At 42.0% G+C, this 21,359-nt stretch overlaps 1 protein-coding gene across 3 annotated transcripts; it reads right to left on the minus strand.

Annotated features, from left to right (window-relative positions):
• Positions 1-7,924: 7,924 nt before the first annotated feature.
• Positions 7,925-19,636, minus strand: SLC35G2 (solute carrier family 35 member G2). Of its 3 annotated transcripts, XM_075068986.1 has the most exons (4): positions 19,321-19,636; positions 12,984-13,131; positions 12,204-12,366; positions 7,925-9,874 (listed from the first exon to the last, which is right to left on the minus strand). In XM_075068986.1, the coding sequence occupies exon 4, from the start codon at positions 9,854-9,856 to the stop codon at positions 8,621-8,623; it is 1,236 nt and encodes a 411-aa protein (XP_074925087.1). In that variant the 5' UTR covers positions 9,857-9,874; positions 12,204-12,366; positions 12,984-13,131; positions 19,321-19,636; the 3' UTR covers positions 7,925-8,620. The 3 variants fall into 3 exon arrangements, with proteins under 3 accessions (XP_074925087.1, XP_074925088.1, XP_032634685.1); XM_075068987.1 differs by lacking the exon at positions 12,984-13,131; XM_032778794.2 differs by lacking the exons at positions 12,204-12,366; positions 12,984-13,131.
• Positions 19,637-21,359: the final 1,723 nt, after the last annotated feature.

Below are 21,359 nucleotides of genomic sequence, written 5' to 3' on the forward strand. Positions count from 1 at the left end.
CAGGTACCACAGAAACATAAAACTTACATCTCATTTTATTTTGCAGCAGATAGTTGTCAGGTGTAATCAATGTGTAACTTACCAATCCCAGGTATTTTTTCACCTATCGACAATTCCATTTCATTTGGGAGCGAGAGAGTCACCTTCTACCACAATGTTCTAAGGTTGGAATGGCAGGAAGTTTGATTTAAGGAAAATAAGGTCACTTTAAAATGAGAGTTTATGCCAAGGGATACTGTGATGGGGGAGGGTGTGCATCAAGCCATGCCAGAGAATCAGGGTCCCCCTGCCTTCTATGTATTGCTAAAAGGGGAATAGAGATCCCCTGTGGGGAGGAAATTGAGCACTATTACTTTATTTCCCCCTTTCCCTTGCAGCAGTTCCAGTGAGAACAGAGGATGAGACACAGCAATTCCTGTAACTGAGGAGAAAGCACTACAAGAGAGTTCAAACAGAGAAAAGCACTCAGGTCCTGACTACCTATTTATGCTAGTGCCTTGCTGTGCCAGAACTTATCTGTGCTTCCACTGGAGAGGAAAGTCTATCAATGTCCCCTTCATTCAGGCCATTTTATTGCACTCTTCCCTTCAAGCCATTTTGTTTGCTAGTAATGATTCAGAAAGAGTGTTGTTTCCTCCAACACACAAGAAGATATAATATTTCCAATATCTACAGAACAGGGCCTGGGAAAGCTTTCAAGGGTAAGAGTGTAGTTTAAGGAAAGATATATATCACAGCAGGTGGTTAGTACTCTGACTGATCAACCACCTTAACTACACTGTGAAAAGACGGTCAGCTCAAAGTTAGCAGATACTACACAGGTAGCGGATACACAGTCTTCTGTGTGAGTTTTGTCATTAAATATGTCTGTCTCCCACCACGTTGCTGAAGAGCATGATTTATGTTATGCAAAGTCACAGCAAAAACAGAGGTTTAATCTTCAAGGTGGTTTTCCAACTACCTAAGAACATCAAACACCACCCAAAAAACAGTGCGGAAAACCAACCCTCTATGCCAACTCAGCCTTACAATCCTCTGAAGACTTTAAAAAAAGAGGCAACTAAACTCTCATATATATAGAGAGAGGAGACAGACCCTCCCTTCTACACAGCTGCCTGCACCCTCTCCTGAGGGCTGCCAAAAAGCAGACATCTCTGGCCCTACCCAAGGAAAAAATGGTTAACTGTTTCTCTGCCAACCCAGGGCAAGGGTCTGCATAGCCTGTCGCTCTCCAAGACTGGGATTACATGCAGCCATTTAAAATAACACACTTAAAAAGTGAATGTAGTTTCCCCTGTTTGCTTGGTGAAGAACCCCTATGTCTCTGCGGGTAAGCAGAAAAGTTTTCCACTTGTTTTTGCTAGGGATCCCTCTTATCCCTGATCATTCCCTTACCTTGTCTCCAATTTCTCCTCCAAGGTCCTGCATTACAGGCATCATTTTTCTGGCAAGCAGGCAGGGACAAGACTTCCTTTGTAATCTGTCAATAACGGGCCATTGCATGCTGTTCCATTCAGCCTCGCAGATCATAAAGGTTACACAAATTCTTTATTGATAAGAACAGGCACAAATATAAGAACACATCATCTTCTTTGACTTACACCAACTGTTTGAACCTTTCTCCATTCCATTCTTATCCCAGAAATCCCCACAGCACTTTCAGCCTGAAAAGATGAGCAAACCTGCTAAACTAAATATGTCAGAAACCCCAACAAATTGTTTTCTTCTCCTTCACAAAAGTCCTCAGAAGTCACATCACAAAGTCATTTAAAGGCTGCACCTGTCATCAGATGTGCATCCCAATCCTGAAAACATTTCTGTATGTGTAACTTCACTAGCATGAGCAGTGAATTGATTTCAGTGAAACTACTCATGGTGGCAATAAGCATGCACATAAATGTTTGCAGGATTGTGGCTGGGGATCTGAAAAAAAGGATAAAGGATTGATGGAGTTTTCACAAACGTAAATTCAGAAATTTGGTACAACTCTCATTCTTCATGGTCCCTGTGGTTATAATGGTCTTACCTTCATGGCCTGCTCACGTGCTAATCCTAGTATATTGTAGGTTTAATGCCCTATGATAATTTAGTAGCTCTTTCCCAGGATTCCATCACTGCAAACCCAGTTAAACCTTAAATCTATATTATTAGAACAGTAGGCTTTGGAGTCAGATCATTGTCATGTGGCCACTTTGTAGAGCTTGTGACTAGGACCAGGCTACAAAGGGGAGGCTCACAGGTGCTCTTCTGTTTGCTATACCATTTTTATACTTTTATGACATGCCAAATATTGCTCCTACAGTGTGGAACAGAGACAGTACTATGTTCTTTGTCTTCTGTGGTGAGAATCTGTAATTTAAGGTGTACCTTGCCTCATCTGGGGACAGTGTTCTATCCTATACCAGCTGTGTGCCCCTTGCATTAGTTAGAGTTAATGGAAGCTGCTGGAGAGTATATTGCTGTGTGGAATGAAACATTTCATCTAGACCTCTGGGTTTCACGTGGTCCCTTTTGGTATTGTAGCTATGTTGGTCTGTTGTAGTTAAAAGCTAGACACCTTATAGTAGATCTAGGTAGGGAAGCCAGGGGAGAGAGTCATCATGTGGATTTTCAGGTCCATCTTGGTAACCCTAACCCTACCACAGGGAGCCCTAGTGACCCCAGATACAACACTAGTATGGAAACACCTACTCTTAGTAACTCTAATCCTGGAGTGAGAATATCTCCTGGACACTAGCCTAACTCTAGCATGGAGACCCCAACCCTTGGTAACACCAATGGAGAGGTGTATAATAAATGTATTCCTAGCCCAGAGAGCCCTAGGAGCCCCAGGGTAACACAAGTCTGTATACAAGTTCAGAGTGACTGCTGAGAATTCAGGTATGATCAGTTTCAGAAAATTGCTGATTACAAAATACTTTAGAGTGACTGATGACCAGTCAGGGATGAAAAGTTCACAAACGTTAATTGCAAACAAGTTAGGAATAACTGCTGACCATTTCAGCATGATCAGTTATCAAAAATTTTTGATCCACAGCTGAGCCCTTTGCCTCTTGAGCTAATGGAGTTACTGATAAGAGTAGTACGTTGTAATCCTATATGGAGTAGCACTAGAGGGGGATGGGACAGTTTGCCAGAGGTTTTTGCTGACAGCAGAAGAATGGTGAAACTCAGGGATCTTGGATTGCATTCCTTGCATTGGAGGGGAGTGTGGTTTAGTGAGGACAGACTTTTCTGCCTGTTTCTCCCACTCTTGACTCTTTAGACGCCTTCCTATCCAACCTGTCCCTGTCCCAGCTCTGTCTCTTCCCCATCCCTAATCCCAATCTCCATTTAGGTTTATCATCACAGTCCCAGTCTCTTTGCCCTGCCTGTATTAGTGTCCCTCTCTGGACTTCCCATCCCAGGTTCCCCAACCATCATTCCCCAACCAGTCCCAGGTCCCTGTTTTTGGCTCTTCATCTTATTTGTCCTTTCCCACCCACCAACCCACTGACTTCCACTCATCCCCACACCCTCTCTCTCCATCCCAACTGTCTCCAAGTCAGTCTCTCCCCAGGCTCCTCATCCAGTCTTACTGCCCTCCTAACAACCATCTCTTTGTCTGTGTCCTTGCTTGGCTAGTTCCAGTCTTCCACCCAACTCCCATCTGATTTCAGTCTCCCTCCCCATCCTCTGGTTACTAGTTCCCTAGCATTTTCCTCCCTGGGTCCCAGTCCTCCCTTTCTCAACTTCCAGTCCTAGTTCCCATTTCACTAGCTTTCCCAATCTCCCCAGACCCCTGCAATGTTTCTTGTCCCAATCTACTCCCCTACCCATTCCCTCCCACTCAGCCTGGCTCTTGTCCCCTCTGCATTCTATTCAGACAGTTTCCTCCCCCATACAACCAAGGCCTAGCATGGAGGCAGTGAGTGCAGAAGAGAGACATTTTCCCTGCTCTTTGTACCAGACTGGTGCCCAGACTTGGCATGGCTTAGAGCAGACAGAGTCACAGCTTTCCAGGACAGATTTCCCTCATGCTGTAAGTATTGCCTACAGTCTTTGTTCCTAAAAGTATACATTTACATTTTGCCATTACAATGCATAATATTTACTTACACCCAGCTTTTCTGCACACTTGGCTAAGAATTTATTTTATGATCTCAGAAGCAGGAGGTCAAACCTACCCCTCGTTGGCATGGAGCATACCTCTGCTCAGCAGTAGCAGATGTTGTGGACTTACAGATTGGTTTCCTGTTGCAAGAGAAATCAGTGCTGTGGAGTCTTGGTAGTCTCTTAGTGTAATTTATTTATTTATACTATATACACAAGTCCTGGAAAATAGTTGGCTGCAACGAGCATTCAGGAAATCCCCTACTTTGGAAATCTTGGCCCAGACACCAGTGCTTAGCTCCCTTGGAGCAGCTCCACCCTGATAAGTGTTCTACTTCAAGAGATCAAGGCAGAAAGCAAATTCTCCTGCCTTAGTAGAAACTTCCCTGAGAGAACCTGAATCACAAAACTATCAATACAACATTTCCTCAAAGACTGTACTGTTCAAACACTGAGTCTTACAAATTCTTTTTCTGTGTGTAACAGTGCACTCTGGTGACTCCTGCCAGAACACTATGCTCCTGGGCCTGTTACACCGCTCTAACTTGGCCTGCTGGGCTATATTTTCTGGGCAAAGGGCCCCTATGTGTCCAGCCATTCCACCATCTGGAGGACATACCAAAATTAGTTGGTTATGTGAAAGGGGTAGTCTTGCCACTGTTCTCTTATGAGATCCAGATTTGCTCGAGGTTGACACTCATATAGAAGTACTAGTATTAAAGGTGGTCCCCCTGCTTTTAATTCCTCCCCAACTTTAATGATTTAATTATCCTCTTCTTGCTCATCATCCATGGTGGGAACTCTAAGACTTCTTGTTCCAGATCAAAGTCGCACATGATTTAGTTTGTGTTCTAAAAAAGACAAAGGAAAAACCCAACAAACCTTTTCTAACATTTTCATTTCACAGAAATGTTTGACATTTTGTTCCAACTTGGACCTAACCTAATTTAAAAATGTGAAAATTTCCCATGGGACAAATATTCTGTTTCCAACCAGCTCTGCTTATAACTCAGCCAATTTGGGTGAATTTTTGCAGAAACAGCAAACAGCAACTCCATGATCCCAGGGCTACCACTCTGCAAAATTTCAAGGGCATCTCAGAGAAATGGTTGTAAAAGTTATTTAACATGAGGAAAACCCCCATCTATTTTGATCCTAACTCATGCTTTGAAATGGATGAACCATTTTTTCTGAAACTTTCACAAAACAATCATCCTCAAACAGAGATTCAGCATGGAAAAATTTCAGCCCAAACAGATTTTGGTAAAACTGTAAACTAAATCTTATAATGAAATATGTTAGATTTAACTAAAGGCATCACTATGTTGACCATTGATGGTGGTCCTGACCTTGGAGGGTTTATAGTTTAGGGTAAATACAAGCTATCTGCTAAGCTTGCATATAGAAATAATAATACGAGTTATTGAAGCTGTAACAGGAAGTAGAACCACCAAAATATCCCTATTAAAAGTAGGCTTGGCCATAGGTGGTGGAACTAGGGGTGCTGCCACACCCCCTGGCTTGCGTGTTTTCTATTATATACAGGGTTTATAGTTTAGTTCAATGACTCTCAGAACCCCTAGTATAAAAATTGTTCCAGCAGCCTGGGGCTAGGCTTTAGCTCTTACTCATTAAGTTTCTATGACTTAGATGAGGCTTAGAAGTTTACAGTTGGTGTAACATAGTATGAGTATTATATGATTGACCAAAGATTATGGAATGCTTGACCTGATGTTACAAAATTTATCAATAAGCATGTTGTGGTAGTTTACCAATGAATTTGGTGATAAACAGGGTACACCCCAAACAAACAGATAGTAGTTTCTTACGGGCTTTTTTCAGTAAGAGCTAAGTGCATTGACATATCAAAGCTATTGGGAAGGGGACTGATGCAAATGGTTGGGTTAACTGTTGGAACTGTAATTATGGTTAACTGGAATGCCAAATATGAACAACCAGAACCCTAAATATTAATATGGGCTGAGACTTGACTTGATCATATATGGTCCCAGATGTACATGGGTGGAATGGGAAAAAGTGTATAAAACTTTGTCAACCTCATCTGTAGCTGGGATACTGGGATGATAACATGGGACAATTGTCCCAGCGCCTTCTTCATTGGGTGAGCTCCATTTACCTTTTCTTCTCTCTTTGTTTCTAATGGTCTCCATAAGGTTGCAAGTATGCACAGTATAAGATTGGAAGCATGAACAATGCACAAAACCACTTTATTTTACTTTTTTATGCTTATGTATATTGATTTTTCTATTATTTCAATTATATTTGTCTGTATTAACTAAAGATCTTAAAGATTTTGTGTATGCTTCACCAGTTTCATCTTCTTAATTAACTAGAAGTAGCTGCGTGAATAAAGAACCTGAACCCTAAATCTAGGATGTACTGTGAACCCTAGATTAATCGCAGACACAACTGCCAGCTCCACCTTATATTTTGTAATGCAATTTTTGTATTTATTAATTTAGCAGTGAACAAGTAAACCATAAGATCTGGATCATTGCTCTGTTGGATGACTGCAAGCACTGTGCATGTGATGTGAGTAATATCAACTGTTGTAAATCAACAGTTCTATCATATCATCTTACAGCAAGTGAGGCCAATGTAAACTTTGTTATTCGCTTCAATAAGAGCAGAAATAAGCCTTTAAAATGCCTGGATTGCTGCTGGTTCAGCAGACTGAAAATAGGTTATGGAGCCATTCACTTCAACTTTCAATTTTAGCACAGTTTGGCAAAAAGCACAAGTAATCGTTACAGGCAAATTTTCATACTTGGGTAACATTTTGGTACTTAAATATTTATTTCAAGACCACACATTAAAAAAGCCATACCAACTTTTGCCTTAACAAGTGTGTGACAGAGGGTCTGCCAATAATTTATATTTCATGGCAATGAAAAACTGAGATAAAAGGTTTTAAACAGAGGTCTGGATAGACTGGATACACCCGCACTCAGTCATCTGTGAAAGGCTGTACTTGAATTTGGCATGAGAGAGGCTGCATTACTCATTGTTTAAATATATCTCCTCTGCTGGCCATCTCTGGCAGGATGGATCATGCATTTGTTCACCAGGCTTTACTGTGTGTGGTTGTATCTTGAGAAAATTGGTTTGGAAAACAAGGAGAGCTGCCTAGGATTGAAGGGGGAGGGAATATAATGAGTGTGTGCGAGGCGGGGGGATAGGAAATAACTCTCTGGACACAGCAGCAAGGTGGTGTCACTTTGGCCAGGGAAGTCAGAGACTGGGCTTGCTCTTTATACATGTGAGAGCTTCCTTTTTATTCTGTAATGAGGCAAACAGAGCCTGCCTCTCTGGGTTTGGGAAAGTACCTGGATAAGGCATGTGATGGAAACTGCTGCTTTTAATTTAATCTGATTCTCTGTCTCTCTCTTTGTCTATTTTAAACAAATCTTTTTTCCCCCAGAAACTACTGTCAGGGAAAGGGGGTGTTACATGCTGTTCAACCCAAACATGAGTGAATTTCTTCAACCTCAAGAGACACAGAAGGCAAATCTGTGTCTAGGAGTAGAGCTTGTGGTCCAAACTTGAATAAGAAGCATGGGCAGAGGTGTCCTCTCTGAGGGAGGCACATTTCCTGAGGCTACCATGGGCACACACAAGGGAAGAAACCAAAGATTCAAGGAGGAGGCATGAGTCAATAGAGGGGTGGATAGCTAGGTGGATTTGCTGCTTATGAAAGTGAGGCAGTAATAGCCGTGGCTAGAAACATTTCTGAGTTAAAAACATCTGAAACTAGCTTTTAAGTGCATTTCACTCTGACAATGTCCAAATAGCCTCACATCTTCCTTTTCATTTTTGCCCATGAATATCTTTTTCTAGTTTCATGTGTTCCAGCTTTCAGCTAACAGGGAGTTTTAGGACCAAGTCAAGGATTATTATGGAGATTCTGACAGCACCTTTACTATTAGAGCACAGAGAACATCACTTTATTTATTTACTCTTCTCCCAGCAGATATTTAAAGAATTATAACCATATACATGTTAAAATTCTTACTTATAAAATATTACATGCTTCAACCAAGTAAGAATACTGTTACTATGGAACATGAATTTCCTCCTTCAGTGGTGAATGTCAACATATGACTTTCTTGTTGCCATAAAATATTCTACAGGTGCACTGTCCAGAATGACTAACCATAGTGAATCCTTCTGTCTCAATATTATGTTATAGAAGGAGGACTATGATAGAAAGAGTCCTATGACAGAATTCTCTATATCTAATCTTAGCAGCTACTGCATACCAGCTGAGAGTAAATCTAAGTTCACATATTGAAACATTTTAAATTATTTAACACATTGGGACAAATTCGTCTCTGGTACAACTCTACTTATTTAAACATTGTTATGTCAGGTATGAATCTGGCACATTTCTGAACAAGAAAGTTAGTACTCTGTCCACTCTACTAGACAAAGGACATTGGTAAATGAACATTAATATCGACATCGTGGTGAAGAAACTATTACAGTAAAGACTACAACAAATTGACATTCATTTAATGGAAGAATCCAGTATCTCCTGATAATCTTGCCTTCCTAAATTCTTCCAGGACAGCTTATAACATGCCAGGAAAACAACACTAATCATAATAATGGCCCCTCCAATGAAGTCATAAATGCTGGGAAAGATGCGTAGCACTGCGAGCTGCAGAATCATGGCTATCACAATCTCTAAATGTTGCACTGTGCTGACCAGAGCTGTGTGAAATTTATTCAAGGCATAATAGACACCCAGGAAAGCCACAGTAGAACATATGCAGATGGCAATGAGATAGCTCCAGGTTTCTCCATCCAGTGGGATAATTGGCTCTTGAAGAAAAAACATGGTAGAGGCTCCCCATGCAGTTCCAGTCCAACCAAAAGTAAATAGTGCAGTCCACATACTGACCCTATCTTTGATTGACTTGTAGACTATCATGGAAAGAGCTGTAGTTAAGCCTGCCATAACTGTCATGGTGTAGCCAAAGGCTTCTTTCCAGACATTGAGCAAAGAATTTTCTTCATTAACAATGTTGGGGAACATGACCAGGCAAACACCAAAGACACTACTAACTACTGTCATTATGTCTATATAAGCCATTCGTTCATCTATTAGTAAAAAAGCCAAAATGGCACTAAAGACCGTGGTGGTTGCTCTCCACATAATGGTCCCATTGCTTGGGGGTACTATAGAGAAGGAGGTGTAAGCACAGGTAATGGAGATAACATTGCAGACACCATAGAAGAAGAGCTGCAGTCTGTATCCTTTTGGTCCAAAGGGGTCCTCGTGGTAGTAACACACAACAATGACAGACAACACCTGTATGACTGAACGAATGAAAATTAGTTCTAGGGAGGGCACTTTGGAACGATCAGAAGCAAGTCTAGTTATCAGAGCCACACACCCATGAGCCAAGGCAGAGGCAAACAGCACTACCCAAGTCTTTCTGGACTGAAATATGCTTCCTTCTGTAAAATTCTGGCGTTGTCCAGTCTCATTGGCTTTCGTCTCTTGGGCTGGCTGAGGTTGGATATCCATAGTCCCAAAGAAGGCTCTTCCTTTCCTTTTTCTGTCACTCAGCAACCTTTTCTTTGGATTGTCCTCCATAAAGCTTCCGATATCTTCACTGATTTCATCAGAGCCCTCTTCTCCAGGTTGGGGATAATGTGATGTATATTTCACTGTCACTGTGTTGGGATGGATTTTAACTCGTTTTTTGACTGGACATTGTTTGGAAGAAGTATCCATTTCCTCAGAGAACTAGGTCTGGTCTTTAAAAAAAAAAAAGTTAGTTTTATTCAACCAATACTGCAAAATTCATTTGCATTGCAATCTTTTGACCATTTACAAATTATTGGCATGAACCTAACCAAGTTGCTCTTGTCCTCAATTAATTCTCTCTATTTTTATTTCACAATGGAAGTTGCTCAGTATCTTTGAAAACCAAGTCATTTTTAGTTAAGTGCCTAAATATAACTTTAGGGCCTAACTTTAGGCACTCACTTTTGAAAATGATACCTATTATTACATTGCTTCTTAAAAAGAGATATGCAAATTAATAACAGTTCTTATTACACTGAGAAGAATTTCCTTGTTGGACCCTTCAGGTCAGTTAGTCATTCTGTAATCATTAATTGTTTTATTCTTTACCAAGTTCTAAGGGGCAAAGAGAAATACAAACCGAAAATGAAATTTGGGCTAGAGAAGACTAGAGCAATTTTTGCCAATTCAAAGTGAAACAACCCAGAGACAGACAGATGGCATCACTGAGCACTTCAATGAACTAGGCACAAGGACCAGAAAAATGTAAAAAGTACTACAATAAATTTTCAAATTCTCTGAAGCTGTTTTTGCATATTATTATTTCCAGAAACTGTTGACTATCAATTTGTTTTCCAAAGGAACTTCAGTTGAACAAAATGACTAAGAAATTTTATGAAAAGAAGCTGTCCACTCCTTGGCAATATAGAGAAGAACAAGTAGATTTTGCTACTTTTATGAAATGACAGAAATAGCAAACTTATATTCAGGCTGCCTAAAGTGAATATTTGCATATTGTTCCATTCTACGTCTATGCCTCATTTTTCACCCAACATGGTTGAATTGTTACATTTATTCTATAAAGAAGAAAATTAATATATTAACAGATTTTCATCTGAAGAGACCATTATGATCTCTATCAAATTTGATTTCCTGCATGACACAGGCCAGAGAATTCCAACCTGTGATTCCTTCCTTCCGTATAGGAAACATTTATTTCTATTTTATAAGTAAACATATCAAACCCAATAACTCATGTTTGCACTAGAGCATGTCTTTTAAAGTCACAGATTCCAAGACCTGAATGATAATTCCTAGAGCAGATCTTTTAGAAAAACACCCAATTTGGTTTAAAAATACTCAGTGATGGATAATCCACAACAACCCTTGGTAAATTGTTCCAGTGGTTAATAACTCTCTTAATTTATACCTTATTTTTAATCTGAATTAATCTATCTTCAAGTTCCAGGCACTGGATTGTGTTCGAGCTTTCTCCGCTAGACAGAAGAGCCCATTAATAAGTATTTGTTCCCCATGTAGGTATTATAGATAAGGCTGCCAGGATTTGATAATGGTTAGTCTTTGGTAAATGTTGATTTCACCTGACACACAGAAATAGACAAAGACACCCATCTACAACAGTCAGCAAGCACAGCCTCCCTCTCCCCTAGCACCCACAGGAAGCCAGTGTCCGTGGTTCCACAGCCATGCAGTGAGCCCTATAAAGCCTCACTGTCATGGCCCATTTTATTCAATAATTGGCCAGCAGGGCCATCCCTACTCATATGCAAACTAAGCAGCTGCCTAGGGCACCAGGAAATTTGGTGCTCCAGCTCCAACATCCAGCTCGATCCCCCAGACGGCTGAGCTGGCCCCTCATAGGCTGCACACAGCAGGGGCCAGGAAACTGCCTCCGCCTCTGTCCCACCCCTTCCCCTCAGCCCCTGCCCCTGCTCTGCCCCTGCCCCCTCTCTTCCCATCCCAGCTCTGCCCCACTCTGCCTCTTCCCCCCAAACCCCATCCCCTGATCTATGCGTCCCCCCCACCTCATGCAACTGAGAAAATCAAAATAGTTAAAAATAAAAAAGCTTTAAAATAAACATTGATATTAATCATTTGAAGTTACAAAAATAAATAAATACATTTAATTCTGCCAGGCCTATTTATAAAGACAAGGTGGGTGAGGTAATATCCTGGGAAGCACTGAATTCTGTTGGTGAGAGAGGCAAGCTTCTGAGCTTACTGTCTGTGTGTGTATCTAATAACCTGGGACCAACACAGCTACAACATTGCATACAAGCCTACATAATTACAGTCTGTAAGTCACCCCTTAACCTTCTATTTGAAAAGCAAAACACATTGAGCTCCTCACATTTATCACTAGGAGATATGTTTTCTAATCCTTTAGTCATTCTTGTGACTCTTCTCTGAACCCTCTCCAACTTATCAACATCCTTCTTGAATTGAGGGTACCAGAACAGAACCCAGTACTCCAGCAGGTGTTTAACCAATGCCAAATATAGAGCTAAAATAACCTCTACTCTGTGAGAGTCACCTCTTTATGCATCCAAGGATTGCAGTGGCTCTTTTGGACATTGCATTGCACTGGGAGCTTATGTTCAGCTGATTATCCACCACAACCCCCAAATCTTTTTCAGAGTCACTGCTTCCCAGGATAGAGTCCCCCATCCTGTATGTATGGCCTGCATTCTTTGTTCCTAAATGTATACATTTACATTTAGCCATATTCAAACACATTATTTGCTTGCACTCAGTTTACCAAGTGATCCAGCTCACTCTGAATCAGTGACCTGTCCTCTTCAATATTTACCCCAATTTTTGCGTCATCTACAATGATGATTTTGTGTTTCTTCCAAGACATTGATAAGAATGTTTAATATCCTAGGGCCAAGAATCCATCTCTGTGATACCCCATTGGAAACACACACGCTCAATGACTATTCCCCATTTACAATTACATTTTGAGACTTATCAGTTAGCCAGCTTTTAATCTGTGTAATGTGTGACATGTTCATTTGATGGCGTCCTAACTTTTTAATCAAAATGTTGCATGGTACCAAGTCAAATGCCTTACAGAAATCTGACTATATTACACAAATACTATTAGGTTTATCAGTCAAACTTGTAATCTCATTAAAAAAATCAAGTTAGTTTGACAGGCTTTGTTTTCCATAAACCCATGCTGACTTCCATTAATTATGTTACCCTCCTTTTAATACTCCATTAATTGAGTCCCCTAACAGCCGCTCCATTATCTTTCCTGGAATCTATGTCAGACTGAGTGCCCTATAATTACCCCAGTCATCTTGTTTACCCTTTTAAAATATTGGCACACCATTAGCTTTCTTCCAGTTTTCTGGAGTCCCCATTGTTCCAAGATGTATTTAAAATGAACATTAACAGTCTAGTGAGCTCCGCAGCCAGCTCTTCTAAAACTCTTGGATGCAATTTAGCTGGACCTGCTGATTTAAACATGTCTAACTTTAGTAACATCCTCCTGAGATACTGTCATGGACCAGGGCATGGGTGGTCAAAGCAGTGGCAGTCAAGCCTAGTGGTCAGAACTGGAGTCAGTGGCTAGGAACAGTGCCAAGGGACAGTGCTGGAGTCAACAACCAGGGGTCAGAGCCAAGGATCAGAACAGGAGGCAGGAACTGAGCAGGGCTGGAGAAAGGCTGGGAACAAGGCAAGCACAGGAGGTCAATTCGGTCAGAGCCAGGCAAGGAGGCAGACAACTCTAGCCTGCTACAGGACTTTGGACCAGACTCTGATCTGTGTGGCATCCTGCCTCTGGAAGAGACCAAGAGTTGGGAAAAGCTGCTGGGACTGCCATCCGCCACTTACCCTGAGGAAGCTGAGGACCTGCAGACTACGGAGCCACACCAAGGTACTGTGGTAGGAAGTAACCTGGGGGAACCAGACATTAGTCAGGTTGTGATGTCACAGTATGATTCAGCATGTTTCAGCAGGATTCCCACTGTCCTAATGGCGGGATCCCCAGGCGCTTTTAGGACTCTGGGTGGACTTAGTAGAGTAGGGATAGCCTGGGTCCCACCAACCCTCTGCTGCTAACCCTGGGGTGGCAGCTGTGATGCCTTTATAAGCTGTGATAAGGCTTTATGGAAATATGCTTATGAATGTGTATATATATATAACATAACTAGAATGTGTTTTATGCTACATATGCCATGTAACATATTTCTGTAAAGGCCATGATTTACTGAATCTATTAATCCTACTTGTATGCATGTATCATTTTTGTATTCGAAGTTATGAATATTGGCTGCATACTTATTTGATTCTAAGTAGGCTGTAGTGAAGCAGTTGGTCAGCTTTCTGAGAAAAAACTATTCTCAATAAGTGCCCAATCAACACTTAAGCCAACAGTGAACTTGGAGACACCAATCCACATCTGGGCTTTCCCAGGAATGTGGCTTGGCTGGTAAGGAACTCACTGATGCATGAACATGTGACTTGCCCAGGTAATTCCAAAACTCCATTTTGTAGCTGGACTTTGCATAGGAGAGATGAGGGGATCTCCACCCACAAGAGAGAGTCTATGTAAGCCCAGGGGAAGCCCCTCCATTTGGTCTTCAGCTGGCTAAAGAAAGAGCCTCTTCACCCCCCAAAATACTGAAAAAAACTAAAACAAAGGACAGTAACTGCAAGGGGTGTAAGTAATTGCTGGACCCAGACTAAAAGAAGATTAGTCTGTAAAAGGAAGCATTCTGAAACTGGTGAGGATTTTATCTATATTCAGTTAAATTAAACATAGACTGGTGTTTTACTTGGTAATTCACTCTGTTCTGTCTGTTACTACTTAAATCCTACTTTCTGTATTTAATAAAATCACTTTTTACTTATTAATTAACCCAGAGTATATATTAATACCTGGGGGAGGGAACAGCTGTGCATACCTCTCTATCAGTGTTTTAAAGGGCAAACAATTAATGAGTTTACCCTGTATAAGCTTTATACAGGGTAAAGCTAATTTATTTGGGTTTAAACCTCATTGGGAGTTGAGCATCTAAGTGTTAAAAACAAAAACACTTCTCTTAGCTGTTTTCAGTTAAGTCTGCAGCTTTGGGGTAAGTAATTCAGACCCTGGGTCTTTGTTGGAGCAGATGGGCATGTCTGGCTTAGCAAAACAGGGTGCTGGGAATCCAAGCTTGGCAGAAAAAGCAGCGGCAAAAGTAGTCTTGGCACATCAGGTGGCAGCTCCCAAGGCAGGTTCTGTAATTCAACCTGTCACAGCAGCCTTCTCACCCTAGGCCAGAAGGCCTGTGCCTTCTTTGTGACTTGTCCCAGCCAGAAGGCTGCAAGCCCCTAGACTGCGGTCTCTGTCTGCCTTAGCCAGGAGGCTGCACTAAAGATTCCATATTGTTCTTCCCCACCCAGGGATTCAGAGCCTAGACTGTGTTTACTGCCTGCCTGTGATGAATGGACTAGGTCCAGAGGCCCCCTGCTGGAGGCCTATGGCTCTGCCTCACTTTGCCCCAGAAAATAGCAGAGGAGAAGTCCTCCAGGTGACCTAGAGTGGTTGCAGAGAAGCAGACAATCAGAGGGGATGTTGGAGCAACCAGTCAGGGGTGGAAGGCCCAGATATAAGGAGGTAGCAGAGGCAGAGCAGTTAGTTGCTACCTGGAGATTGAAGAGGGAGAACTGGGAGCCTGGTTGGCAGAAAGAGCAGCAGGACTACGGACAGCTCACTGCGGGTAGGACTTAGCCCAGGGAAGGCTGCTAAAGATCGGGTGCCTGTCTGGCTAGAAGAGCAGCCAGGAGCATGGAAAGGTTAGTGTGAGCAGGCTGAGCCCAGGGGTCTGAGACCAGAACCTAGCCAGCCCAGGTGTGGGTACTGTGATGGACTCTGCTGATCTGGTTGAAGACTGAGTCCAGTGAGGGCTTCTGAAAGGACACCAAGTGAGGGTACTGAGATGGGCCCCTGTTGGGCTACTCTGGGGTGGGAGCCTTGGTGCTATGACCTCGTACCAGAGCTGTGAGAAAGAACTAGAGACTGTATACCTGGGAAGTGGGGGACAGTGTGTATGACTTGACCAGAGGGCTGAGTTGCTGAAGACCTGCTAAACTACCGTTAGCCAGGGGGGCACTTGCAAGAGGCAGGTGCCACCCTGTTGTAAGAGCTGAAAGAAGAACAAGCTCCCACCCAACCAGAAAGGGGGTGCCTGCAAGAGGTAGGTGCCACTCTGTTCAAAAACTGAGTGATTGCAGGAATGTAGTGGCCAAAACAGGGGCGCTCATGAGAGGTGGGTGCTGACCCCATTACACTGCCTTAGCCAGAAGGCTTAGGCTAAAGACTACTTATTGCTCTGCCCAGTCCAAAGAGTCACAGCCTAGACTGTTTACTGTCTGCCTTAGCCAGGAGGCTTGAGCTAGGGAAGTGCTGATTAGCTTTTGTTTATTGCCTGATGCAGCAAGTCAGAGTGGCCTCCCTGTAAGCCTGACACCGCCTGAGACGGAGGGACCACCACAGATGCAATGGGCCTAGCTCCTCTGTGTCCAGAGGGAGCTGGAGGCCAGATAAAGGCATGGGGGGTGGGGCTAGACTTAGCCCATATTTGACATTTCTGCTGTACCTCAACCAAAAGCAACTGTGCTGGATGCAAGAATCACTAATGATGCTGTCTGGCCAGGGTGTCAGCATACATCATCACAATGCTCCCTCTGGTCTGAACTTGTGACTATAGAATTGCTGGGAAGGAAGGAGGAAAAGGGGTTTTTACACAGTGTACACCCAGACACCCTCTCAGAATGAAGGTATGTGACAGTGTGCGGTGAATGGACTATAGTACCCACCCTGACACAGGGCAGAATGGGATTGTGTGACTAGCCCATTAAGAGGAGTTTGACTAAGTCTGGGCACCCAGACAAAAGAGACTAATAGGGAACTCACAGCCTTCCCAGAGGGAACAGCTTTGAGTCTTGTATTGTGGTTTTAGTGCCTATTATAGTTTAAAGGGCTACTAGTCTGTTACAGATGTACTGTAGCATAAATGGTACTGCACAGGCCTATTGTACAAGCTGCAGAGAAGCCAGCCACCAGATGCATCCAATGATAGTGAAAGTCTTATGGGGCCTCTGTGGTCCCCATACCACTCCTGTAGTGGAGCTCTTTTACTGTGGTGAACCAAGGGGAATGATTTGCCCAGTCTGAGTTTGTATGTAGGAAAAATATCATCTTAATCCTAAACTGAGAACATCTGATACAGAATTGGTGTAAGCAGAGAGATGCAACAGACAGGTGAAATTCACACCCATCAGCCCCTCCACCTCAATTTCACAGGGTATTGGGACCACTATATTTGTGTAAAAGTGGATCCACAGCTCCTCCCCAGACTGCCATGGACCATTTGCGGTTTGTCCCAAACTGACCTTCTATGCCAGTCCTGTATGGGCCATTCCAGAGGGCATCTCCATAGGGTAGACACCCCTGCATGGCCACACAGCCAGCTGACCCCCAATTCATTCTATCAGGCTTACAGGGCATGGAGTGCTTCACACCCACTCCTGTACCTAGCACAGATCTTGCCCATGTTGCATATTATATACAAAATAGGATTTTTAATTATTTCAACTGGGTTGCACTAGGATAGAAATTACAGCGTTAGAGCCATGGAGATTACATGGGTCTGAGGTTTAAAAAAAAAAATCTGTTTTCTAAAAATGGTAACTCCTCTACATATCCCTGCCTGCATTCTTTTTTTTTCTGTTTAATACATGTATTACTGCCTAATGAAAGCCACACACTGGTCACCCTAAACATTAAGATGAAATTGTCCACAGTGACAAATGAAATATTGTCTGTATGGTGAAATAATGAGTGGCATGATAGTTTAGTAAAGAGCCTGTTTCTGATTTTTCTATTGAAAAATTTGTTTGAACAAGAGCAACAAATATTTTGCAGTGAAATAAAACAAAATGAAGGTCTAATGGCAAACAGTTTTGTTTAATTATAAGAATATAGAAAAGAATTAATTTAAAAGCATAGATTAATTATTTTTAAAGGAACTTATGTCTTTAGCTCTGATTGTTTACTTTATGAGTTTAATAAAATATATGCTGTTTTTGCTGCAGTGATGTGTTCCATATTAAATGTCATATTTTTAATCACAATCATACATTTAATTTTGTTCTTTTTTAAGAAGTGGTGACTTTCATTTGTTGGCTAGGTCACTTTAATGTAAAGTAAGACCAGAAAAGAGAACCACCAGATATATACTCTCCAAAGAAACAGATCCTGAGCATTCTAGTATATTTTAAATGGCAACTTGTTCTAGAAATAGTTAGCTAATATTGAATTTGAGTATGTAATTTTTGGCTATTATGGGGACTCTACATACAAATTATTGCATAACAACAGTTTAATTGAAATTAAGTGAATGTTCACATTGGTAATTTGGATAAAATCTCAGACTTTATATTACAATCAATGTATCTTGTGGGGAAAAGCAGGCAGATATATTACTAGATTTAATAGTATTTCAAGTTTCTAAAATAGTGGTAATCGAATGGAATTTTACTCATACCTTGGTGGCAAGTAGGTACTTGTTTAGACAAACTGAGATGGATTCAAGAAGCGTCCAAACTTCATAAATTAAAAATCTGTTGTGGCAAGTTGATTCTGTGAGCAGATTTACATTACACTGTCAGCAGCAGCACTGGGTGCATTTTTGTCAGATAGTCTAAATCTGCCTCTCCCCCCGCAAATAAATCTGGATATTTGTCTCTTCCGCCAAAAAAAGGTAAGATTCAGCATCTGCGCTTTAAAGCATCCTTTTCCTTACAGTTCATAGAACTCTTTACTTTGAATGCGGCAGCCTTTCTCATTGAAATATAAATAGATCTTTGTATCAGAATTTAAATATCAATAAGTGTCTTAATCATAGTCTCTGCCGACAAACATATGAAAGTAAAACTATCAGATCTTACTGACTGTTCGGGAACTTTTCCAACCTGCTAATTAAAAACGCTACAATGATTGCTAAACTCAGCCTATTGTGAGATTATCTACAGCTTTCTCCATCTGCGCCCATTCTTCACACCAGCTTTTGGAGGTAAATGTCCTTGTCTTGTGATATCCTGGAATTAGCCGTATTTCTTTACAGAGCAGATTAGTAAATCCTAGAGCCTGGGAGAGAAATGAAAGGGCTTCGATCTCCCTGTACGCCGCAGAGCTAAAATGGAGAGGACAAAAAGGGAGGTATATGCAGCCCACAAGCCCCTCTGAGCTTCTGAATGACGGCTAGAGATATTTCAGTACCTTGGACACACAGCAAATGAGTTTAGCGCTGTTATCTAATGATACATAAAGCGGCGTTACCATTCCTGGGCTCAGTGTGCCCTGGACTGCGCTCTTACCCATTTACCATTTTTTGTCTATTTTTATGGAACCAGATCAATTGAACTCGCTTTGAGAAGTCTTTCAGTGAATCCATATCTGGTCTGAACAAACGACCGCCTCCAAATCTCCTGCCTTGTAAAGCGGAGTGAGCATTAATAACAGAGGCAGGAGGTTGTTACTTGAATGAACTGACCCTGCATAACAGCTAAGATGTCTGCGTTATCATGCAACAGACCAGTAAATACCATCAGGAAAGGGTGGGGGTGGAGGGGAGGAAGAAATCTCTATTTACCTCTCGCTTAGAAGGAGCCGATCAAATCCAAACAATGATCCCTTTAAACAATGAGGAGGCTGCGTGATGTTAGAGGAAAAGAAGGGAGGAAATCTGTTCTCCAGAATTTGTCAGTCCTTGCATCTTTCTCACGCTGTAAGAGCCCAGAAGGCAGAACAACGCCATTAATCCCAGTGTAATGTGAAGTCAGCAACACAGCCTGGCGTACTCCAGAAAAGGGTGTTTGCAGAACTAGACCTGGATCTCCTTTCTCCACTCGCCCTCTTCTCTCTGCAAAGAGGGGCCTGGAGGAAAAGACTGAGGCGACAGCAAAAGACTCAGGAGAGAGCGACAGAGCACGAGCAAGTGAGCATGCCCAGTAAGCACAAGGGCATCTGACAGTTGTATCAACATTCATTTTTATTTAATGTTAGAGAGTTTTACTTACAGTACCTTTTTTTGCCTGGATTTTAAATATCTTTAAATTGATATAATGCTTATTCGGATTAAGCAACCGGGCTCAGTCAATGAGAAAAAACAATGAGGTGTAGCATCAGAAATCAAAATCCATTAGTGTCCAGGGCTGAAAAGATTATGGTGTGCTGTTCTCCAGTTACAAAATCTGGGATTTTTTTTCAATAATTTATATGGGCATGTTTTGGCAGATATATAAACAGCAAGATGTCTAGTAACAGCCTGCTGTTTGTATAATTCCTGTTCTGTTCATTACTACAAGTCTGTCTGATAAAGGAAATGTATATTGATATGAAACTTCTGTAAGACAGTTAGTCCCACACAACATTCTGATTAAAGAGACTGAGGCTCTCTTGTGCTAATATGGTGCACATGAAAGGGATTAAAAACTATCTGACAGATGAAATATGGAATTATTAATTGGGAATCATTATTGCTTAGGAGAGTTTCTCGAGGGACTTTAGGGATTGATTTTCAGCCTAACCCTCTTTAATATTTCCTTCTGAAGCATCAATATTAAAGCTTACAGATGATACCAAGATGGGTCTTATGGTAAATAATGATGCCATCCAGAGAAATCAATATCACTTTGTAAACTGGAGCGGGGGGAGGGGAGAAACCAACATATATTTTAATACAACGAAATGCAAAACCATGAATCTAGGAAGAAAGAATGGGGGCCATATTTACAGGAAGGGGGGGAGGGCATTTGTACACTGGAAAACAGTAAGTGGATGCTTTCTTTCAATCACATACAAGAGTAAAATGACTGATTGTCCATCTAAAAGTTGAACCTGGAGTATCCCTTTTGGAAATAACTTTCCCTTTCTAACCCTGGAGACAATACTGGAAGGACTGAGATGTGGGTAGGAAGTAACCCATTGCTACCCTATGATGTACCTATTGTCTGTCAACCATTCTTGGCCAGTCTCGTCCAGTGTCTGTGCCTTCACGGGGTGCAACACCTGTGTCTCTGTCTGATCTGTGACCTACCATCACTCCTGACAGGGTGCAGGAGGACCAGTATCGTCCCTTGATGAGGAAAATGTGGGAGGCAGTCCATGAGTTGCTAAAGGTGATGATAGCCCTAGGGGTTGTGGAGGAATCCCAGAGTGAGTGGAGGAGCACCATTATTCTAGTACCTAAACCAGACAGTTTGAGGTTTCACATTGTCTTCAGGAGGGCTCTAGCTTTGACACCTACCCCATGTAGATGAGCTACTAGAAAGGCTGGGGAATACCGAGTTGTGAGGGTTCCCTCCCCACTCTGAGCTCTGGGGTACAGATGTGGGGACCTGCATGAAAGACCTCCTAAGCTTATTTTTACCAGCTTAGTTAAAAACTTCCCCAAGGCACAAATCCTTCCTTGTCCTTGGATGGGTACTGCTGCCACCATCAAGTGAGTTAGACAAAGATTCAGGAAAAGGACCACTTGGAGTTCCTGTTTCTCTAAAATATTCCCCCAAGTCCCTTCACCCCGCCCCCTTCCTGGGGAGGTTTGAGAATAATACACCAACCAAATAGGTAACCAAGGTGAGCACAGACCATACCCTTGAGTTTTTAGGACACTAAAAAACAATCCGATTC

The sequence above is a fragment of the Chelonoidis abingdonii genome, chromosome 8 (assembly GCF_003597395.2).
Source record: "Chelonoidis abingdonii isolate Lonesome George chromosome 8, CheloAbing_2.0, whole genome shotgun sequence".
In the NCBI taxonomy this organism is placed as follows: domain Eukaryota; kingdom Metazoa; phylum Chordata; order Testudines; family Testudinidae; genus Chelonoidis; species Chelonoidis abingdonii.